The sequence below is a fragment of the Leptonychotes weddellii genome, chromosome 6, assembly GCF_054177405.1.
Source record: "Leptonychotes weddellii isolate Sample4059 chromosome 6, ASM5417740v2, whole genome shotgun sequence".
In the NCBI taxonomy this organism is placed as follows: domain Eukaryota; kingdom Metazoa; phylum Chordata; class Mammalia; order Carnivora; family Phocidae; genus Leptonychotes; species Leptonychotes weddellii.
Window position 1 is genome coordinate 8,064,505 of NC_138374.1, and position 21,589 is coordinate 8,086,093.

Sequence of the window (21,589 nt, forward strand, 5' to 3'; positions counted from 1 at the left end):
CAGAAGATCCATTAACTTGGCATGTGGGGGTTTTGGTGAACGCCTATCATCATTTCCCTTATTTGCTATAGAAGAGTGTAAGTCCTTTTTGCTTCATAAATGCTTCATAGTTAGGGTATTCTCTTTGAGAAGCCAATTAGCAAGACTTTCAAGATTTGAACCAAATTAAAAATGAAACTTTCCCAAAGTACACAGAAACCAACAGTTAGTAACAATATATTTTATTGTTTGACCAAGCTCTCTTAGAGTGAGCTAGTTATTACACAATATAAAAACAACAGCCTCCTATTCAAAATTATTCTAGATTTAGCAAGTCATATTTTTGTAAACAAATTAAATATCACATTTAAATGCATTTTATATCTATTTTCCCACTTTTGTACCCTTTCCTACTAAGGCGACGATTCAGTCAGTCTCTAGTTTTGTCACTATCCATGAAAAACTGGCAGAACTGCAAATAAGCATTACAAGCTGAATTCACAGAAAATATTTTAAATGGCCAATTCTGAAGGGAAAACCAGAATTTGTTTTGGACACACGTTCTCATTTTTTTACGTATTACTTCACCATCCTATTTTCCCATGTGTTTCTATACCCACCTCTTCTTGGAAATTACAGGCAGTAAATGGATAGAAGGCAGGAAATGGAAACTTCAGAGATTTTTTTTTTTTCTTTTGAAGGACTGCATTTCCAAGGAATAAGATGGATGACTACCACCACTGTACCTCTTTGGTCATCAAAGGAATGAATAGGAGGAGTAACAGATTCTCAGTATACTTATCAACCTCACCTGACACTAATAACGTCAGAGTGAAGAATTTAGATGAAAGGTTCAAATTAAAAGAAAAAAAAGGCATCTTTAGAGATAATCCTCTGATATTTCTAGCATTTCATGTGGTTTTTACAATAAACCAGAATAAACAGAATCCAATGGAAAACTGACACATATTTAAACTAGAAATTGAACAAACAGGTATTTTAAGTATTAAACCCATTTTTCAATTTAGGTTTCATTTCTTTTCAGAAGTTTTGCCTCCTATATTTATAACTTGAATTTAAAAAGAATGACCTGTTTTACATTTCCCCTTAAGGAAAAAAAACAAAAAGAAGGATCTGCTACACTAAATAGCTCTGTGATTATCAGGTGAAATGAAAGTACTGTGAACATTCAGCAATGTGAATGAAACAGCACGTTGACAAAGAACGAGGTTAAAGGCAATTCCTCTACTAAACACTGAAATAAACTGTCATAGACTTTGTAAGAGACAGTAATTCTACCATGTTGAAATATGGCAGAGGTAATATCTAGCTGAATGTATATGTTGAAATACAAGAGTATCAGTAAGCTTTGAAGTGTTTATGGACCGTAAGTATGGGAAATTTAAATGAATACCTGTTAGGATTATGATTGCACTCCAATTCTCAACTGTCTAAGTGAAAGGAAAAAACAGACACCAACGTGTCTCACTGCTCTAATACATAAATGAGCCTGACCAGATCTCTATAGGAAAAAAAAATTTTTTTTATTTCCACTGTCAACCTTATATTCTATAAATATATAGACTTTAAATTAGCAGACACCTTATTAGGAATGACGCCCCCCTGGAAAAAAAAAAAAAAACAATAAACAAAACTATAAAACACCAAAAGGTAAAACCAAGTAAAGCATAATGTGATTATTTTCAATCAGTGTTGGTTATGCTGTCCCCTTGCAAAATGACAGGCAAAATCATACTTGTTTTTACATTTGCAACCACATATGTTACACTGAAAAGGATTTTCATACCCATGACATCCCATATGAATAGTGTAAAGGATATTGTCGGCAAAGTACATATCACAGTGCTGGCAGTGGTGCAGAAGCTGCGGGTCCTGGACCGGGAGGGTTGGAGCTGGAGTGCTCGGCTGGCTGTTTCCTATGCTGGGAGTACTCGTGTGGGCACTTGGTTCACTGCTCGGACCTGCCACCGGACTGTAGTTCCTCTGACTATGTGACGGCCGAGGTTCCGGGCTCGTGGGAGAGGAGCTCTGAGGAATACTTGCGGACACAGCGGCAACCACTGCTTGGGCAGAGGGCTGCTGCATCATGAAAGGCTTCTCGTCAGGGCAGGGAACTACATCAGGAGAGGCAGGGTTTTGGTTTTCTGGTGGCAAACTAGACAACTGTCCTGCCAGGGTTGAGAGCTGATTTAAAGGGTTGTCAACCATGAGTTCTTGGGGGTCCCTTGGTAGGCCACCAGTTGATGTGGTTTTTGCCATACTTTCATAGGAGTCAGTCTGGATATTTGGGATTTCATGGGTAAAATCGTTAAGGTAGTCTGGCTTCTGAACCACCATGGAAGGTGGACTTAAATTGATTAATGCTCTTCTGCTATAGCCCAGATTGCTTGTTTTCTTCTGTAAAACTCCCCACATTTTCTTGCTGCTTAAGGAAGACCTAGTACCTTTAATTGGTACCATTTTATGCTTGCGCCTTCGATGATGGGACAGGTTACTTCGATCACTGCAGCGGAAGGAACATAATTCACATTTGTATGGTTTTTCTCCGGTATGGGAACGCATGTGGGCTTCCAGATGACGCTCATAAGCAGATGCAAATGGGCATAAGTGACATCTATGAGGTTTCTCACCTGTTTAAAAAGAAAAATGGGGGAGAAACTTCAAGAGTAGCTCATTTATGGAAAGTTTCATGTGTTGTCCATTCATTAGACTTAGAAACTGATCAGGTTTCTTTGCAAAGAAACCTGTCAACTTAAAGCCTTAACTCATCAGCAACAATTTGAGATCTATAGATATGTTCTATTAGTATAGTGTAGAAATTGTTATGGCTTCAACTGGCATCTGGGGAAAGAGTAGCAAAACTGACAATAATATTCCCTACATAATAATGATTTTATCAAAAGTATGCGTCAGTTATGTTTATGAGCACATCCATACATGAACACTTCTTCATACATATTCACACACAAATACCCCTTCCTCAGGAAAAAATACAAAAAAACTTTTCTAAAAAGTCCTTCTATTAAATAGAAAGCTCAAAAGGGAAATGAGTTTCCCAATCCAAATATGAATTATGCAAAGTGTTCCTTCAAAATGGCCAGTGCTTCACCTCTACCTTCCTCCTCTCCTCTTCAGTTGCCAAAAGGGACAACTGTAGTCAGTGCCGTTAGCTGAAAACGGCGCAAATATGTAAAATAAATATTTGGAGTCATTAATGTAACAAGTAGGTACTGAGTCCCTACTATGTGTCCGACGCTCTGTTAGGCTCTGCAGGCACAAACCTGGCCCTGACAGGAGCCTCGTCCTCAGACACAGCATGAGACCCCACGGGCACACGAGTGGGATGCCTGACCAGGTCTTGGGCCAGGGCAGGGCATCGTCAAGAGGGCTTCTCAGAAGGTGGGAGGGCTAAGGTGAGCCCTAAGGATTAGCAGTGCAGTCTGCAACTGTATAAAAGCCTTGTCCCTGGTCGGCAACTGAAACATACTTAGAAGGATAAAGATAAAAACATTTTATCACTTCACACTACCTTCAGCATTAACCTGCCCAGCCTTAGAAGCAGACAGATGGTGAGAGAGGATGTGGATCAAGACGAAAGATGGCTAAGGAAGGGGGAGCTCTAGAAGGGGCCTTACTTCCCATTTGTATCTTGTTATGCCAATGTTTTGGAAAAATGGAGTAACTTCTCCATTTATTCATACCTTTTATCAACCTTCAATTTTAAACTATCAGAACTACTACACATCAGAACAACTTGCCTTCCTTGGCCCCTCTCCTGCCCCCAAAGAAATGCCTTCTCCAGCCATTTCGCCATTACCTGTGTGGATTCTAATATGTTCGATAAGCCGGGCTGTTCCTTTGCTGGCATAGTTGCAATACCGACACTTGAGCTTCCCATCAAAGGTCCTTTCAAACCCATCTACTAACATTCCTGAGTTTTCATCCAGGGAAACTTCAACAGATGGGTGATCAAGTCCATTCTGATCACCATCTGTTCCAGCTATAAACAAAGTGTAGCAAAAAAATTATGCATCTCAGAATCAACTCAATTTAGCATTTTAGTCTTCAGTGGTAGACAATCTTTCATAAATTGACAGCTTACTTAGCACAAAACCTAACTCAGAAAATACAGACTTTCTGAACAGAGGTTAATTTCATACGAAAGCAGTATTCCGTTGAGAACCTTTTATAGGGGGACCTCAAATTACTTACACATAAATTTCATCAGTCCTCAACATACTTTTGAAGAAGAGAATAGGGTATTATCCTTATTTGACAGGTCTGGAGAACAGAGGGGAGTAAACAGTAACGGCAAGGCAATACACGTTTAAGATCCTACCCACTTCTACAAGTATTATAATTGGCAGTCATGATAATTTCCCCAAATCCTGACTCAGTTTACTGTCGTCTAAAGCAATCAATGTGGAGTTTTGCCCTGTTTTATTTGGTTTATACACAGTCTAGATTCTGGGATGCATTTAAGATCTTAAAATTCTAACTAGGCACATAAAGGAAGAGACTATATCTGATACCTCTGAATGTTAGAACTGTAAGAATTTGAAAGCTATAAGGTATCTGTCGCCGTTTGCTTTTAATTTAACCCAACTACTTCTTTGTATCTATAAAGAAATTGAAGGAGCAAGTGCTCATATCCGGAAAACCAGCAAGCAGTGGGGACTACAACCCTGGTCTCTTGAATCCCAGTCCAGGAATCTGTAGACTAGAGTTTCAGGAGGGGCATTTTTATTCCTACAACTTCTTGGGAAAAACACTTCTACTCTATCCCCAGGAAATAGCAGTACTAGTATGAACAAGTCAAGCCCCTCCTCCACTGTTTCCTCCCCCGCTTCACCAGGAGAAGACAAGTGATTTTACTGGTTGGTGCAAATCCAATATCCAACGGTGCCACTACATTGAAGGGACAAGGCGCGGTGTCCCCATCTTCGATTTCTCTCCCAAGCCAGTGACTCTCAAAATTCAATGTGTATATTAATCATGTGCGGAGCTTATTAAAACACAGATCCTGAATCAGTAGATCTGCGGTGGGGACTGACAATTTACACTTCTAACAAGCTCCCAGGTGATGCCTGGTCTCTGCTGCTAGTTCCTGGACAACAAGGCCACAGACTATCTACATCAGGGGTCAGCAAACTTTTCCCATGATGATAAGATACTAAATACCTTAGGCTTTGTGGGCCATCTGTTCTCTACCAGATCTACTCGGCTCCACTGTTATAGCACAAAAACAGCTCTAGGAAATATGCAAACAAGCAAGTGTGGCTATGTTTCAATAAAACTTTATGGATGCTGAAGCCTGAATTTCATATAATTTGTACATATTAGGGTATTCTTTTGATTTTTTTTTCCCAACCATTTTTAAATGTAGAAATCACTCTTAGTCTGCAGGTCATACAAAAACAATTCGCAGTCCAGATGGGGCCCATGGGCTGTAGTCTGTTGACCCCTGAGCTACGTTCAGGAACAGATTCCAGTCTGTGTGGTAAGCAAACCAGACAAAAGTCTATCTGTGGCAGGCTCAAGAGGGTCGCTGCTTTCCCTATTCTGGTTCTCTGTCTAGAGAAGTAAACATGGTCAGCCCTTTCTTCATTTCAAGAGAGAAGAAAAAGAAACCCCTATTGTGTTTCTGGTCTAATCCAAATTTCTCACTGGCCAAATCCTTTGTGTAGTGAAGCTGATGCTCTCTACCCCCATTGGGTTCCTTGGGTCTACTGTTAGCTAATAGAACTTAGAAGATGGGAAGGATATTTAGAATTCCTAACCTTCCAACAAGACCATAATGCCTCTCTAGACTATGTTAGGCCCTTGGGCAGTTTCATTCTCCCTCAACAAAAATCTGACATGTTTAAAAAGGAAAACAAATTGCCCTGTGTCTTTCTAAGTAAAAATGGAATGATTCACATTAGTGAATAGTGGTCTTCACCGTATGGATAACTACACACAAGTATTAATATATTTATGGAAAATGAACTATTTAATAGTATTAAGATGAGTCTACCTCCCTGAAGAGCCTCTGCTTCTTTGTCCCCACTAACTGATCCAGAAATCATGTTCACATGATGAGTCTGCTGAGTCAGATATTCCTGGAAATCTTTCACGAAGTCCAAAGGCTCTGGTTTCTTTTCACCCATCTTTGCTTTATCCTTTTTTTCTTTTTTCTTTTGAAGTTTACAGTTTGTTATGCCTAGGGGGAAAAAACTGAAATAATTTCACACTATTTAGGGAGATCCAGCGTATATCAAAACAACAGTGACAAAGGTTACTATGTACAAGGCACTGTACAAAGCACAGAGAATACAGTATCTGCCATTAAATAGCTTATCATTTTCTTGGTGAACTAGAGAACACACAGAGAAAATTGTGAAAATTTACTATCATTAATATTTAAGTAAACTGGAACCAAACTCAGTCTTAAGAGGAAGGAAAAAAATTACAAAGACTGAAAAAAAGAGAAAATAAGTCCACATGAAAGAAACAGGCACAGCAGCAGGGATTATCAATGAAGGAGACAGTTAAAAAAAAAAAAAAGTGGCTCAATTGAGGCCAAAGAGAATTTTCTAGATGGACATGTTACATATCTGTGTTGTCCAACAGAGCTCTACTTGCCACACATAGCGACGAGCACTTCAAATGTGGCTAATACAAATGACCTGAGTTTTTTATTTTCTTTAATTAATTTAAATGGAAATAGCTACATATGGCTAGTGACTATCATTTCAGACAGCAAAGGCTCTCAAATCATAGGGTTCACATGAATGCTCTAGAAATAGGTACTCTAGAACAGGGGGGTGGCAACCCTTTTCTGTAAAAAGGCCAGACAGTAGTATTTTAGGTTTTGCAGGTCATGAGGTCTCTGTCCCAACTATTCAACTCTGTCATTTTAGCTAAAAGCAGCCACAAATAATGTGTGAACAAATTGAGTATGGCTATGTTCCAAAATAAGGCTTTACAGAAGCAGGCCTTGAGCCAGGATAAGCCTATAGGCTATAGTTTCCGGACCTCTGCCTTGGAAATCCAAATCACCACCTCTACCACCACACATCATCCTATTCACTCTGAGAATGAGGGGAAAAATTAAGAAAGAAAACAAAAAAATGAATCGCTGAACACTACATCAAAAACTTATGACATACTATATGCTGGCTAACTGAACATAATAAAAAACAATAATTTTAAAAAAGAAAATTAAAAAAACTAATTCTAAACTACATATGCACCCCTATGATTATTGCAAAAAAAAAAAAAAAATTCTGATGCTAATGTAGAGGAAAATCTCCTATGAGATTTTGTAATCGCAAACTAAACTGGTCTTCACATAGGTTTATGGCCCAAATTCAGAAATCAAATAACCAAAAAGTTTTCTCGTAAGAACAACCTAGGAGATAAAGGTCTTTTCTCCCAGTAAAAATTTTTATGCAAATGTATAAGGTCTTCTTAAATATGTCTTCTGCTCATTTTTTTCCCTAAACTCCAACTATTTAATAACTAATTTCTATCTTAGAAAGTCCTCATCTTTAAAAGCCAGTAGAATGGAATCTAAAGCTAAAGATTAGTCACTTCTCAACATATATGCTGAACTTTTTCTCAAAGCACAGCATACACACAGAAGAGCACATAAATCCTAAGGGCAGAGATCAACAAGTCATCACAAAGTGAACATATCCATGAAGTCCGACCGACGTCGGGAAACAGAAGGCCACCAGCATCCCAGGATGGACCCTTCCACTACTGGTCCCCCAGAGTCCCGGCAAGGGCTCCACTACCCTGACTTCTGAAATTGCTGTCACAGGGCTTGCATATATTCACCTTTAGACAACGCAAAATGGTTTTTCAAAGTGCTTATGACAATTTACACTCCCATCAGCAATGAACAAGAACTCTGTTCTTCCATATCCTTGCCAACACGCAGGTATTTTTTGCCTTTTTCATTTCAGCCATTCCAGTGGGTGCGTGGCGGTATCACTTTGGTTTTCATTTCTATTCCTTGATAACTAATGAAGTTGTATACTTTTTATGTTAATTAGCCACAGAGATACCCTCTATTTTCATACCCAGTGAAATATCTGTTCAAGTCTTTTGCTCATTTTTTATTAGGTTTTCTGTCTTTTTCTAGTTAATATCTAAGAGTTCTTTATAATATTCTGGATATGAGCTCTTTATTAGATATGTATATTTTCAGTGTCTTCTCTCACTCTTTGGTTGCCTTTTCACTTACTTAAAGATAACCCAATAAACAGAAGTTCTTAACATAGTCCAATTTACCCATTTCTTTCCTTTACATTTAGAGTTGTGTCCTTGCCAACATCTTCCTTGAAGATGTTCTGCAGTTTCTTCTAAAAGCTTTACTATTTTTTTTTACCTTTCATATTTTTATCTGGAACTGAGCTTTGTGTATGTATACTGTGAGGTAAGAGTTGAAATACACTTTTTTCCAAAGAGAGAGCCAACTGTTTAGCAACATACATTTCACAGACCAGCCTTTCTCCACTAGACTCTATCACCACCTTTCTAAATCAGGTGATCATATATATGTGACCCTATTTCTGAATTCTCTATTCTGTTCCACTGGTCTATTTTTGTCTAGCCTCACGCCAATACCACCCAGTCCTAGTAATAAAAATCTTAATATCTCAGTCATTTAAGTCCACCAGTTACATTTTTCTTCTTTGAGAATGTCTGGACTACTCTGAGTACTTTTCAGCCTGTTTTCCAAAGAAAGAACTGTGGAGTTGAGAAATGAGAGGGCTTCACCGACAGCACGTTTCCCAACTGACAGTAGCTTGACTGATGTTTTAAGACCAAAACTTCTGTTTTTAACTAACTTAACTAGCACTCTACTAGATATAGACTAACCCTTGACCATGTTCCTCCTATAGAGTGCTGTACTGTACAACAATGCAGTGATATTTTAGGAACTAATGAAGGGCTGTTTTTGGTTTCCCTTGTTTACTGGCCCCGGACTAATTTGTTTAATTTCTGTATTTCTTGTCTTCCTCTCTCCTCACAATTAACTTGTTCTTTATTCTGAACATATTTATCCAAATAAGAATGTGCAGGTGACCAAATTTTCATTGTTCTTGAACAATGCAACATTTGTGAACAGTTCTTTTCCACCCTTCTTAGAAGATGTCTAGGGGTTTTTAAAAGGTATTATTATCACTACCACTTTTCACCGTTTTCTAGAAAACTGAGGCCACTGAAAGTCTATCCTTTGGATGAACAGAGTATTACAGTATTAGGCCAAACTTACTAGCTTGAAGACTCTGAACAGAAACTTCTCTCAGCTGTAGTTTCTTATTTTGTAAAATGTAATAATAATACCAACTGGCAGTGCTGTTTTAAGTTTTACAAGTATCTATATGTAAAGTATCTCCCAACACCTGTAGCATATGGCATGTTCTCAGCTATTTGTGCAGCAAAAAATGGTTATACCTCGGGTCAAAACATTCCTCTGTCCCAGATTAAGTTTTTTTCCCTTTTTCTATCAATCAGCTCATCAACTGAGCCTCGTAAGCTCTCGTTTTAGTTATAATGAAACGAACATGGTCTACCTTCATCTCAGTAATCCATATAGCCCAAACTGTAATTTCCCAAACTCATATCTTATTTTACTCTTTTACACTACCTCTTTAAATCACTTGCTTTGGTCTGGCTCAACTTTCTTAATTTTAAGGATTACTGTTGGTTTCTGAACAAATTTGTTTCAGTTGCTTTTTCTCATCTTACCAGGCTTATCTGAACTGATTCTCTCTGCTTCCAAATCAGTGTATTACTATTTGTTCTGTGACTACTGCTGATTCTGTTCATTTGTCCTTTAAAATTTGCTCTCTGGGGGCACCTGGGTAGCTCAGTCGGTTACGCATCTGCCTTCAGCTCAGGTCACGATCCAGGGTCCTGGGATCAAGCCCACACTGGGCTTCCTGCTCAGCGGGAAGCCTGCTTCTCCCTCTCCCACTCCCCCTGCTGGGGTTCCCTCTCTCGCTGTCTCTCTGTCAAATAAATAAATAAAATTAAAAAAAAAAAAATTGCCCCCTGGTTGGGGGGGGGAAGTGAGCCAGTCAGATTATTAAGAATAAAATCAACAATAATCTGTAGAAGATTAAGATCAACAATAATCTGTAGTAACATCGTATCTCAATAAAAGGAAAAGGAAAGAAGGACAATAAAACACACACAGGTGGGAAACAATGTAAAAATATGCATTAAAAGGTAAGAAATACAGCAGTTCTAAAATGAGTTTCAGAAAAACAAATGTAAACAAAGAGAAATGTTTTTTTAAAAAATAGCAATCAAGAAATTTCCAAAATTAAAGACCCCTTTCAGATGGAAAAGGATCATAGAGTGCAAAACAGTATATGATAATAAAACAACACTTAGACACATTTTGAAATTTTAAAACCTCAAAGAAGACAAAGAGAATATAAAACTTCCTAGAGAAAAAAAGACAGTCCACCCACATAAGAAAATCAGATTGTCATCTGAGTGCCAAAGGCAACACTAGGGGCAAGAAAATAACAGAAATCATTTATTCAAATTTGGAATGTTTAACTTCCTCGAGCTGATATAGGATATGTTCCAAAAACCTACACCAATTAATGGAGAAAATTTAGTTGCATTCCCTTTAGAATCAAGGATAAATAAGACCAGGATGATTGCTATTACTACTGCTATTCAACACAGTATTAAAGGAAGAGGCCCCCACAATAAAAGGAAAAAAGTAAAAGTATGAGGATTGACTGGTAAGGCCCTAAAGATTGTCTGTGTCCTAATTATAAAAGTTGTAATTAAGAAAGAAATCCTGGTATTTACTTTGCAACTTAGCATCACTTCTTGCTAATCAGTTCATATAAAAACTGAGATGTTTCCAGTGGAAAATATCTGAATATACTTTGATAGGCTTCAATAAGCAAGATAAGTCCTACCAATTCCTGATTACAAAGCCTAACACTGCTACGGGAGAACATGTGACAGTGCAGAAAAAATGCATGAGATTGCCAGTAAGCAAGCAGAAGAAAATGGTATTTTTACACATGCATCTCAAGTTTTAAGAACACAAATGAGCCTAATTACTTCTGTGGATGTAATGGCTGGCATATTTTGACAGTCTTGGCTATTATCACATTGTCACATTATAAATTTCACTGCGTTCTCTCCCATAAATTGTGTGATGATTTTCAATCATAATGCATGATGGACTTAAAAAAAAAAAAAAAAAGAATGCCAATGAAAAAAGGGAAGATAACATTATAAATACGAAAAAAAAATCTGTTCTTAAATTAAGAGTTTTAAATATATTTATATGGTTTTCAACCTCAGACATTCTGCAATCACTTAAAAATTAAGTGTCATTCCATCCCTAAGCACTTTTTGTGCTTACCTGACCTTCGTCACATCTCTCTCTCACACCCACCCTCCCTCCCTCTCTCTCTCTCACACACACACACACACACAAATACACACACCCCAGGACAGGCCCTTGCCTGAATGTGAATGGAGCCTTTGGTTCAAAATCCAGCTTTCTCCATCTCAAGTCACTATTTCTAAGCAACAGTAAATAGAAAAAGAACAGTAACTGTGAAACTACAGACTTCCTAATATCAAAAGAAAGTAAAGGTTTTATATCCAAGACATCTTCCTGTCTTTAATAAAGTAATCATCAGTCTCTGACTGAAAGTTTGGTTTTTTTTTAAAGATTTTTATTTATTTGACAGAGAGAGACACAGCAAGAGAGGGAACACAAGCAGGGGGAGTAGGAGAAGCAGGCTTCCCGCTGAGCAGGGAGCCCGATGCAGGGCTCGATCCCAGAACCCTGAGATCATGACCTGAGCCACCCAGGCGCCCCTCTGACTGTAAATTTAATCTAAGAACTCCACAAATCAACTGAAATCCAAAGATGCCCCTAAGACCCTGATAAATTTAAAAATCTTTGCAAACATACCATAAAAATCTACTTTAGGACATCAGCAAACTATGTTTTTACTGAAGATATCTTTTCCATGAGCCACGAATTTAACATCTTGGAGCTTGTTAGCCAAAAAATAACTTACACAAATTTCAGTATGTAAGATCATGTCATCAGAAAAAGAAACATATTTGAGTTCTCCAATTTTATTGCAGATTTGGGTGGTGTATTCCTAGCCTGATCTACTCTTTCTACTAAATGATATCTAATTATATCAACCAGAGAATTATTCCCGCACTGTATGATTATCATTCTTTATGATATGGCAAAATTTTTTAGTCCTCCCTGTGATTACCCTGATCAAAGTTAAGCTGAGTCTAGTATGGGATTCTATGAGGTGTAGGTACATGTCTGTATAAACTGGGTAGAATGTACCTGAACTATTTTTATGACAATAGTTTCTCCCAAATTATCCATTCAAGGCTCAAAAATAAGGTTCTTACAAAACAACCAGACGCTACCTACACTAGTGAAGTAAAGAAATATTTAAGAAATAAGTTTTGCTATCCCAGAAGAACATGAAAACCTCTTTACCTTTAAGCCACTAACTTAAAACTATTCTCTGACTTTCCTTGGCTTCTGATAAAGGTTTTATTTGTATGAAGTCTTCTGATATTAGTTCTTCAGTCTCACATTATAAATGGGAAGTTGTTGATTCACACACACACTCACACACACACACACCCTCTTAACCAGGAACTAACAAAATAGGCACCATGATGTGAATTAGAAGACAGCCACAACTATGAAAGAGCAGTGACATAAGAACTAGAAGAATCTCTATAACCTACCTTCTTCCCAAAGGCTATCTTTTTTTTTTTTTTTTAAAGATTTTATTTATTTATTTGACAGAGAGACACAGCGAGAGAGGGAACACAAGCAGGGGGAGTGGAAGAGGGAGAAGCAGGCTTCCCGCCGAGCAGGGAGCCCGATGTGGGGCTCGATCCCATGACCCCGGGATCATGACCTGAGCCGAAGGCAGACGCTTAACGACTGAGCCACCCAGGCGCCCCCCAAAGGCTATCTTTTTTAAAAGCTATGGGAGAATTTTGAGAACAACATGATTAAGGAATAGAAAGATCTATTTTATTCACCTACCATTTGGGGGTTACCAACCATAAGGTAGAATACTTAGCAACTAACTTACTTATACAATAGCTTAATTTGGCGGTTAGGTAGGCCTCTACAAATAAAGTGATTACAGTTCAATAGATGTGCTTATTTTTATAGCCCAATAATTATGGTCACTGAAAGATTTACTCTGCCATAGAATACACATCAATGGTGAAGCCCGACAAATGAGGACGGATTTAAGTATAGAGAGTTAACATGAACCTTCAAAGACAATTAGAGCACATTTCCTCTGATTACAGAAAAAAAAAAATTCCTTGAACGCAAAAAGGGACATTATGAAGCTTTGAGAGATCAGAAAAATAACGTAAAAGTAAAATAAAGTTAGAAGATATCCAAAACAGGAGTTACACACTCTAACCTTTTCACCCCAAATCAGTTCCTCTTTTTTCTTGCCACTCCAACATTGATGAAATGTAGAGTAATCGAAATTTACTCTGGAGACACACCAAGGGACTCCAAAAGGCCATGGAGAGAATTTCAACTAAAATTGAAAAGCCATACAGAGGTCTGCAAAGAAAGCATACCACAAATCAAAACCTTTATGAGAAAAAGTTAATTAGCATCTACAGGTTTAATAAGCTAAGAAAATAACTTCTGCCAATTTTACCATTACCAGAAAAGAAAACTAATCTAACAGATAATCAAAGAACAAAGCAACAGGCTCAGGTCAACAAAGCTCCAAAGAATCACCAAAGAATAACATGCACTAATTTGACTCCCCCTTCCTCCCCCTTGGATTTCTTAAGATTTCATATTTGGCAAACTCTTAATGTCTTTCTTAAATTTAAGTTATTAATTTCATTTGTGCACAGTACTGTACACTTAAAGGGTCAGGCTTAGTATTGAACAATTGTAGTTGCATAAAAATAATGCACTAGCCTTGTAGGGAAACATTTGTGGGAAAGGGTTAGAAAGAAAACCTCCAGGCACCCCCAACAAGGGAACATTTGATTCTCATCTTTATGATGCTCTCTATCACAACCTCAAACACAGGGTTTTCTGGGAAACAGTTTGAACCCCTAGGAGCAAAAAAAAAAAAACCCAAACATCTCTCAGTGCCCTGTAACGATTTCCCAACAATATATTAAACTGTAGCTGTGTTCAAGGCACGTCATCAATTAAAATTAAATGGAATTTTAATACCATTTGTCCAGACGTTTAAAATTTTGTTTTAAATAACTTTTGTTTCTTCTAAACTGAATTTCCTTAGATCTCACAATTTAAAGTGTCTTTACTTCTTCTACCGCTTGTCACTCCTCCTTAGGGTTCTGAACAGCACATTAAGGGGACACTAAATGGGCCACGTGGTTGGTTAGTGGTAGCTGGAACCGGTGTAACTTCAATTTAATTCACAATTAGAGGAGCATTTAATAGGTGCACGGCTTGGCTACCCGCACTACAGTTTACCGAGAGACTTAAACCTGTACGAACCTGAATAGGTCTTTGCTGCAAAGCCCTCCCCAAACCTCACATCTCCGCAGAATTAGAGTGCACAAACAGTAGAAACTAACCCAGGCTGGACCATTAGATAACAGACAGAGGTTTTAAAAGTCCTCCCAAGGAGCAGCCCAGGACTGGCGTCTGGGCAGCATCCTCATCAGGATTCGGAGCACCCAGGAGACTCGCGCCTCCGCTGACCCCCAGGATCTGGTACCCGGTGAAGACGCAAACCTCGCGGAGACCCCCACACGACCACCTGTCAGAGCGAGAGGCATCTCCCTACCCAGGAGTCTCCAGCCCCTGGCCACAGGCGCCGCTCCCTCGGGGCTCCCGAAACCGAGAGACCGCACATTCTGCACTCGGGCCAGGAACGTCCCGGGTCGTGACCCTGCCGACTGACCGACCACGCCCAACCCTCCGCTGAGACTGAGTCCCGGGTGGGGTCAGCCGGCCCGGCGCTAACCCGGCTCTCGCCTCCTGCCGCTCCTTCTTAACCGTCCTGCTCAGCTGTGTCGCCGCCGTCCGAGCCGGAAGCCTGCTACTTACCACCTGACCACCGCACCGAGTAACTCCCACTGCCTTGTTTAACGCCGCTGTCGCCGCCGCCGCCGCTGTCTTCGTCACCGTCGCAGCCGCTGCCGCCGCCATGTTTGTTGTGTCTCCGATTCCCTTCCCGCCCCACTGCCTTGTCCAAGTCTCGCGTGAGCAGTACGCAGGGCAAAGGCGAAGAGGGGCCTGTATGTCTGTCTTGGGGTTCCGTAGACACGAGGGGGCGTGGCCAGGGAGGTGCTCTGGGGGCGGGGCGGGGGCGAGGTCCTGGCTCCGCCCCCAAGCGCTGGCGCGCGCCAGGAGGCGCTGAGTAGCGACTTCGTGGGGTCGGCGTAGCCACTTAGCCTGCACCGCTCATGGAGGCAGCGGCGGCTCGGCTGCTGGCTGGCAGCGCGCTGGTGAGTACGATAGCGGCGGGTGTCCTGGGGGCCCTGGACGACCTTGGCCCTGGCGGCGGGGACTTCTCCTAACGGGACCCGGGAGCCCGCTGCACGTCCCGGGTCGGAGCCTCCCTCTCTCCGCCGCGTCGCGACCCCGATCTCCCTGCAGGCCTCTGGCGGAGCCGGCCTCCTCTTCTGTTAGGAGGGGTGAGAGTGGCAGCTGGTGAGAAGGGGGCTGGGAGCTGCTCTAGAAGCTTCTTTGCCGGAGCAAGCAGCGTGAGTGGAGTCGGAGAGCCATGGTTGCCAGTTGGTCCTTTGCAAGCCATTGGGCCCTGGGAGCCTCGGAGTTTAGGATCTTTAGGGGCATTTTGCAGAGATGTCACCTCTCCGATGCCACGTTTCCCCAATTATTACATTTCACCCCACCCCCAATTTTAACTAGAAAGATAGTTAAAATGCAGGCACAGTCTCTTTCTGATCAGAGCGTTTCCGTGTCTTCTCTTCTGCGGCCCTGCTCCAGGGACCTCAGAGTTGGTCAGACTTACCGACCAGTTAGAGAATTCCCTCTGCCCCTTATCATGAGATAAGTCATGAGACTGGGGCCCAAGCGTCTCCCATGGGTGAGCTCAGCACGGCTCAGGGGTGCCCATTCCCTCCCGGCTTCCTTGAACTTGAGCTGAAACTTGCCTCCCAGGAATATCCACCTGTTGTACCTAATTCTGCTCTCCCGACTGGCCCAAAAGATTCTTTGATACTTTGTCAGGGTTTTCTCATTGCGTTAAACATTTCCACTAATTCAGCTCTTCCGTCCTAGGGCATGCTTTCCAGAAAACCGTCACACATTTGAATACCTCCTCTTCATTGTCAACTTGACTTCTGCTTAAATGTAAACTTTTACATTCTTTGTATTTACTTTAAGAAATTAAAAGCTCTTCATAGTGCTACTTCAGTGAGTGCTATGCCCAGAGGCAGGATTCTTTTTGTTTAATTAGAGGTAGTTAATGTATTTGATTGTTTTACAGGCTTGGGTTATTAAGAAAATTACTAAAGTCATATTAGTATATTGCTGCAAACAAATAGGGGAGAGAGAGGCCCTTTGGAAGCTGGGTTTAGATTTTAGGAGAAGAGAATTGGTGAAAACACTGCAGCAAAAGGGGACTTGGGGGTATTTTAAGGAATGCTGGAGTTTAGCGTTTGGATTGTTGAGAACCATTGAAGGTTTTGAGCCTTGCAGGTACAGAATCAGCTATGATCTAGGTTTATTGCTGTCACAGCAGGTGGCATGGAGGGTAGAGAATTGCAAAGTAGGGCTAATTTTGGTCCCTCTCAAAGATAAATGGAGGGGCACCTGGGGAGCTCAGTAGGTTAAGCATCTGCCTTCGGCTCAGGTCATGATCTTGGTATCCTGGGATCAAGTCCCGCATCAGGCTCCCTGCTCAGCGGGGAGTCTGCTTCTCCCTCTCCCCTGCTCGTGCTCTCTCTCACTCTCTCTCTCAAATAAATAAGATCTTTTTTAAAAAAAAAAGAAGAAAGATAAATGGAAAGGCAGAATTTAGTGAGAATTTACGATAGGCAGAGAGAGCATTTTACATCCTCCACCTGATATCCTCTTCCTATTAAGCAAGTATTAGTGGCTTCATCTAACAGATGAGGCACTGGGAGGTAGTGAGTGTTCAATGTGCTCTTCTCAGCCAGCAGTAAGATCAGAGCATGGGCACTCAGTCATGCTTGCCTTCTCAGAAAGACTTTGTTGTCCCTGAAATACATTGGAATGAACCTGCCCATTATGGTTGGGCAACCAATTTGTAAGGAATTGACTTGGTCACCCTGTGGTTCCAAAACATTTTAGGCAACTTGATATTTCGCAAGAGAGCATTTTAAAAAAATATTCTTGATGTGATATTTCCTTGTTCAGTTAATCCTATAAAAGTCTGCCAGTGGCTGGAACTGCTAAACTAGATCTATAGCTTGTTCAACTTTTTGCTATTCAAGAAAACCGGCAGCGTTTTTTTTCAGACATTATGTGTATCTAGGCAGTGAGAGCTTAGTACATGCATAAGCAGAAATTGTTTGTGCGCCATAAACCCAGGCCCTAGAGTCAGAGTACTTGAGTTTGAACCCTCTCCACCACCTCGTAGCAGGACAACCTTAAGACAAGTTACTGCCCCATTCTGTACTTCTGTTTCCTTTCCTGCAAAGTGGGGAGAACAGTAGTATTAAGGGAGATGTTAGATGTTAAATGCTTAGAACAGCTCTTGGCGCATAGTAAATACTCAGTAAACGCTCACTGTTAATACAGGCAGAATCTGGGCGCCTGGGTGGCTCAGTTGGTTAAGCAACTGCCTCCGGCTCAGATCATGATCCTGGAGTCCCAGGATCGAGTCCCACATCGGGCTCCCTGCTCAGTGGGGAGTCTGCTTCTCCCTGTAACCCTCCCCCCTCTCATGCTCTCTCTCTCTCATTCTCTCTCTCAAATAAATAAATAAAATCTTTAAAAAAAAAAAAAAAATACGGGCAGAATCTATTACCAGTAACTCCAGGAGGGGGTGCGGGGCTGGGGTGTCTTTGCTCTGTGCAAAGTACTCTGATCAGCGTTAGGGGTCTGTAAGTTTACAACAGGGTCTTTGACCTCAGGGAAGTTACATTTTTAATTGGAGAGACCAGGTGTATGTGTTAAGAAATGCCATTAGGACAGTAGAAGATTTTATTTATTGCCAGTGTTAAATAAATAGCATGGACAGATGTGCTTATAGAAGGAGGAGTTGGAACTGAGCGTCAAAAGAAGGGATGGCTTAGGTTTAGGTAAAGCAGCAGAGGGGTGGAGATTATAGGCCAAGGAGATGTATGCGCCAAGGTGTAGATGTAGGAATATACTGCGCTTGTTTAAGAAATAATTATTGTAGGATTGCTGATGTGACAGTTTGCAGGTTGATGGAATGAGTTTAAAAGACAAGTCTCTATCATGTTAAGTGGTTAGGTCCATACTTGTTCTGCAGCGGTGTTGTTCTAACAGGGTTGTCCACAGTTCCAGATAACAGCCCTTTTGTTTACTAAAATACAAGCATTCATAATGTTATTACTCATCAGTACAGAAATGGCAGTGGTTTTATTGCAAATGCAAATAGGACCTTGTTTCCCATCCTTCTTTCTTTCTGGTGCCAAGAAGACTAAGTAACCATAACGATCTTCTCTGGCAGCTGTAAGATGCTTTCTCCTTTCTTTCAGGATCCTTTTATACCAGCCTTGTCTTGAGCTTACATTGCCTTGACTCCCCCTTTTCCTAAGTGCTAGACCAGGGTTTCTGAGTTTTGGCACTGTCGACATCCGAGGCCGGATCATTCATTCTCTGTTGTGGGAGGCTGTCCTGTGCATTAGGGGATGTTGAGCACCCTTGACCCCTGCCACAGCTAAAAATGCCTCCAGGCATTGCCAGATGTTCCCTGGGGGCGAAAGTGTGCCCCTATTCAGAACCACTGGTATAGACCTGTGCTCCGCCTGTACTCCTCAAGAGTGGGAAATTGGGGCCTTTCTCCTTATAACCTGGTAGAAAATTATCTCTCATCCTACTATTTGCCACACCCAGTTTGTTGACCAAAGAAATTGATTTTCAAGATTTCAGCAGAAGCCATTGAGATTCCAAGCTGCTGTTTGCCAAAGGGTCCTACCAGATAAAACAGTTAGTGCCTTGCAGAGGGAACCCAAAAGGTTAGGTTCCACTTAGACCACTTCAAAAGTTCACCTGTGGTGGAACAAGCCCTCAGCTAAGGTGATACCACTGATGGCTAGAATGGCAGACGCATTCATAAAGGAAGACTTGAGAAGATTTGGCCATTATCTTGAAATGGAGGAATTAGATGGATGCCACATTTTCCAAATGGAGTGGCTGAGTGACGCGCAAAGATTGGGGCATCTGGAGGAAAACAGTTTAGGGGGAACAGAAAGGAAAAGGATTCATTCTGCTTTAGACTCCAGACTTCTAAAAGTGTCAGTTCAACGTATGACTGGAAGCATTTTGGAAGCTGAGCGGGAAAGGGATCTGGAAACTGGTAGAAAAATCAGAGCCAGAGATATAGGTCTGAGCCTTTGGAGTATATCACAGACCATTTGGGGGGACTGTTGGCAGACAGGCAAAGAAAGCAAAGAGGAGAATTAATGTGGGGTATCCCTTAGAGGAGGATTTGTGACAGGTGGGCTTTATTCAGAATTGGAGCAAAAGAAGGAAAAGGATATTTAAGTCCAGTCTTACGAGCAAAAGTACCAGCAGATAGAGTAAAGGAAAGAACCCATAGGGAGCAGAGGCAGGATGTTTTGAAAATTGCAGAGGAACCCATGGCCAGCTTTTGGAGATGCTGGAATGCAAACTGAGGCAGGGTAGGAACTGCTTTAGGTTCCTATGCTCCCTTAATTCCTTTCAGTATCCACCAGCCCCTGCAGGCATTTAAGTATGCAACACCTGGACTGGAACTCCAGGTCTCTTGACCTCTGTGTTAACTGCTCTTTCTGCTACTAAACTGGTTTACCTGAAAAGGAAGCAGTTCCCATACCTGGTAAGATGCTGGACCCAAGTTAATTGCTCAATTAAAATTTATTTTAAAGGGCGCCTGGGTGGCTCAGTTGGTTGAGTATCTGACTCTTGATTTCAGCTCAGGTCTTGATCTCAGGGTTGCAGGTTCTGGCCCCCCCTGGAGCCTACTTTAAAGAAGAATTGTTTTAAGTTCATTAATAACCCCAACTTGTAAGATTTCTTTGGAAATAGGGGTAGTTTTGGAAAGAGAGCTTGCTGACATGGCCAGGGCCACAGAAAGGCGAACGGGTCTCCTTTATGCTGATTCCCTGGCACTGGGCCCCGTCTTGGTTTAATTTGCCCTCTCCTGAGACCGTCTCTGTATATTCTTCTCCTAGAAAGTGGTGGCATTGTTCGGAACCAGTAGATACTGGAAGGAGGAGCCCCAGACTGGTGGAAGGGAAGGGCTGCCCTTTTTTTTTTTTTTTAATTTTATTTTATTATGTTATGTTAATCACCATACATTACATCATTAGTTTTTGATGTAGTGTTCCACGATTCATTGTTCTTTTTAGTAGTTCCAGAGAACCCCTAGCACAGAATCTACTGGTTATGGCGAAAGCAAGCAGAGGTCAGAGAGCTTCTGGTGGAGAAGTTTTGGCTCAAGGATAGGAAAGCAGAGAAAGGATCAACTTAAAATTTGAAGTGGTATATGCAGTACTTAAATCAGATCTTAAAATGGGTATCCAGGATTTAGTCAGAATTCAGTAAAAGATCTGTCTAGAAGATGGGAATCCTCCATTAGACAGTGGGAAGGAAGAACCTAGAAGTCATGATCGATACAGCAGCATTAAGAAGCAAATCCTCTTACCTCTGCTGCCCCCTCATCCTCTCGCTTTGCTGTAAGGGAAACTAGCTGTCTTTGCAGGGCTCTGCCTTCTCCTACCACAGAGCCTAAATCAGTAGAAGAAAAATTGATTACATAATAGGGCCCTAGCTGTGTCAGTTACAAGTTCTGTTTTAAATATTGTCCCATAAACCTGCAGGACTATTTTTATACTATATTGATCCTTATATCCCAAGGAGCATAAAAACATTACAAAAGTCACTGTTTTCATTTTGATTAGGTTAATTAGGCTAAAGCAGTAACAAGCAATGAGCATAATTAAGCACACTGGCATTTAACCTTGCCTTGTATTTATTTATTTTTTTAAAGATTTTATTTATTTATTGGTCAGAGAGCGAGCGAGCGCACACAAGCGGGGGGTGGGGGCGGGGAGCGGCAGGCAGAGGGAGAAGCAGGCTCCAGTGTGAGACTCGATCCCAGAACCCTGGGATCATGACCTGAGCCAAAGGCAGACACTTAATGGGCTGAGCCACCCAGGGGTCCCACCTTGTATTTATTATGTAAAATCTTGGCAGGGAGGACCTTCCCCTCTTCACTACTACTTCCTGCTGGAATAAGTCTTAAATTTACATGTTTTAGAAACAGTTGCAAATTATAAGATACCCTGTTTAACTTTTTATTCATTCTTCTAAATTGTTGACATAATTCTCATAAGCCATATGAATTTCTGTAGTGGTATAAAGCTCTAACATTTG

At 41.0% G+C, this 21,589-nt stretch overlaps 1 protein-coding gene across 6 annotated transcripts; it reads right to left on the minus strand.

Annotated features, from left to right (window-relative positions):
* Window positions 1–205: 205 nt before the first annotated feature.
* On the minus strand, window positions 206–15,256 carry IKZF5 (IKAROS family zinc finger 5). Of its 6 annotated transcripts, none has more exons than XM_031028994.2 (5): window positions 15,101–15,256; window positions 13,473–13,621; window positions 6,017–6,202; window positions 3,818–4,000; window positions 206–2,630 (listed from the first exon to the last, which is right to left on the minus strand). In XM_031028994.2, the coding sequence occupies exons 3-5, from the start codon at window positions 6,147–6,149 to the stop codon at window positions 1,687–1,689; spliced, it is 1,260 nt and encodes a 419-aa protein (XP_030884854.1). In that variant the 5' UTR covers window positions 6,150–6,202; window positions 13,473–13,621; window positions 15,101–15,256; the 3' UTR covers window positions 206–1,686. The 6 variants fall into 6 exon arrangements, with proteins under 6 accessions (XP_030884854.1, XP_030884853.1, XP_081679464.1 ...); XM_031028993.2 differs by having other exon boundaries at window positions 6,017–6,216; XM_081823338.1 differs by lacking the exon at window positions 15,101–15,256 and adding an exon at window positions 14,838–15,063.
* Between the last annotated feature and the right edge of the window lie 6,333 nt (window positions 15,257–21,589).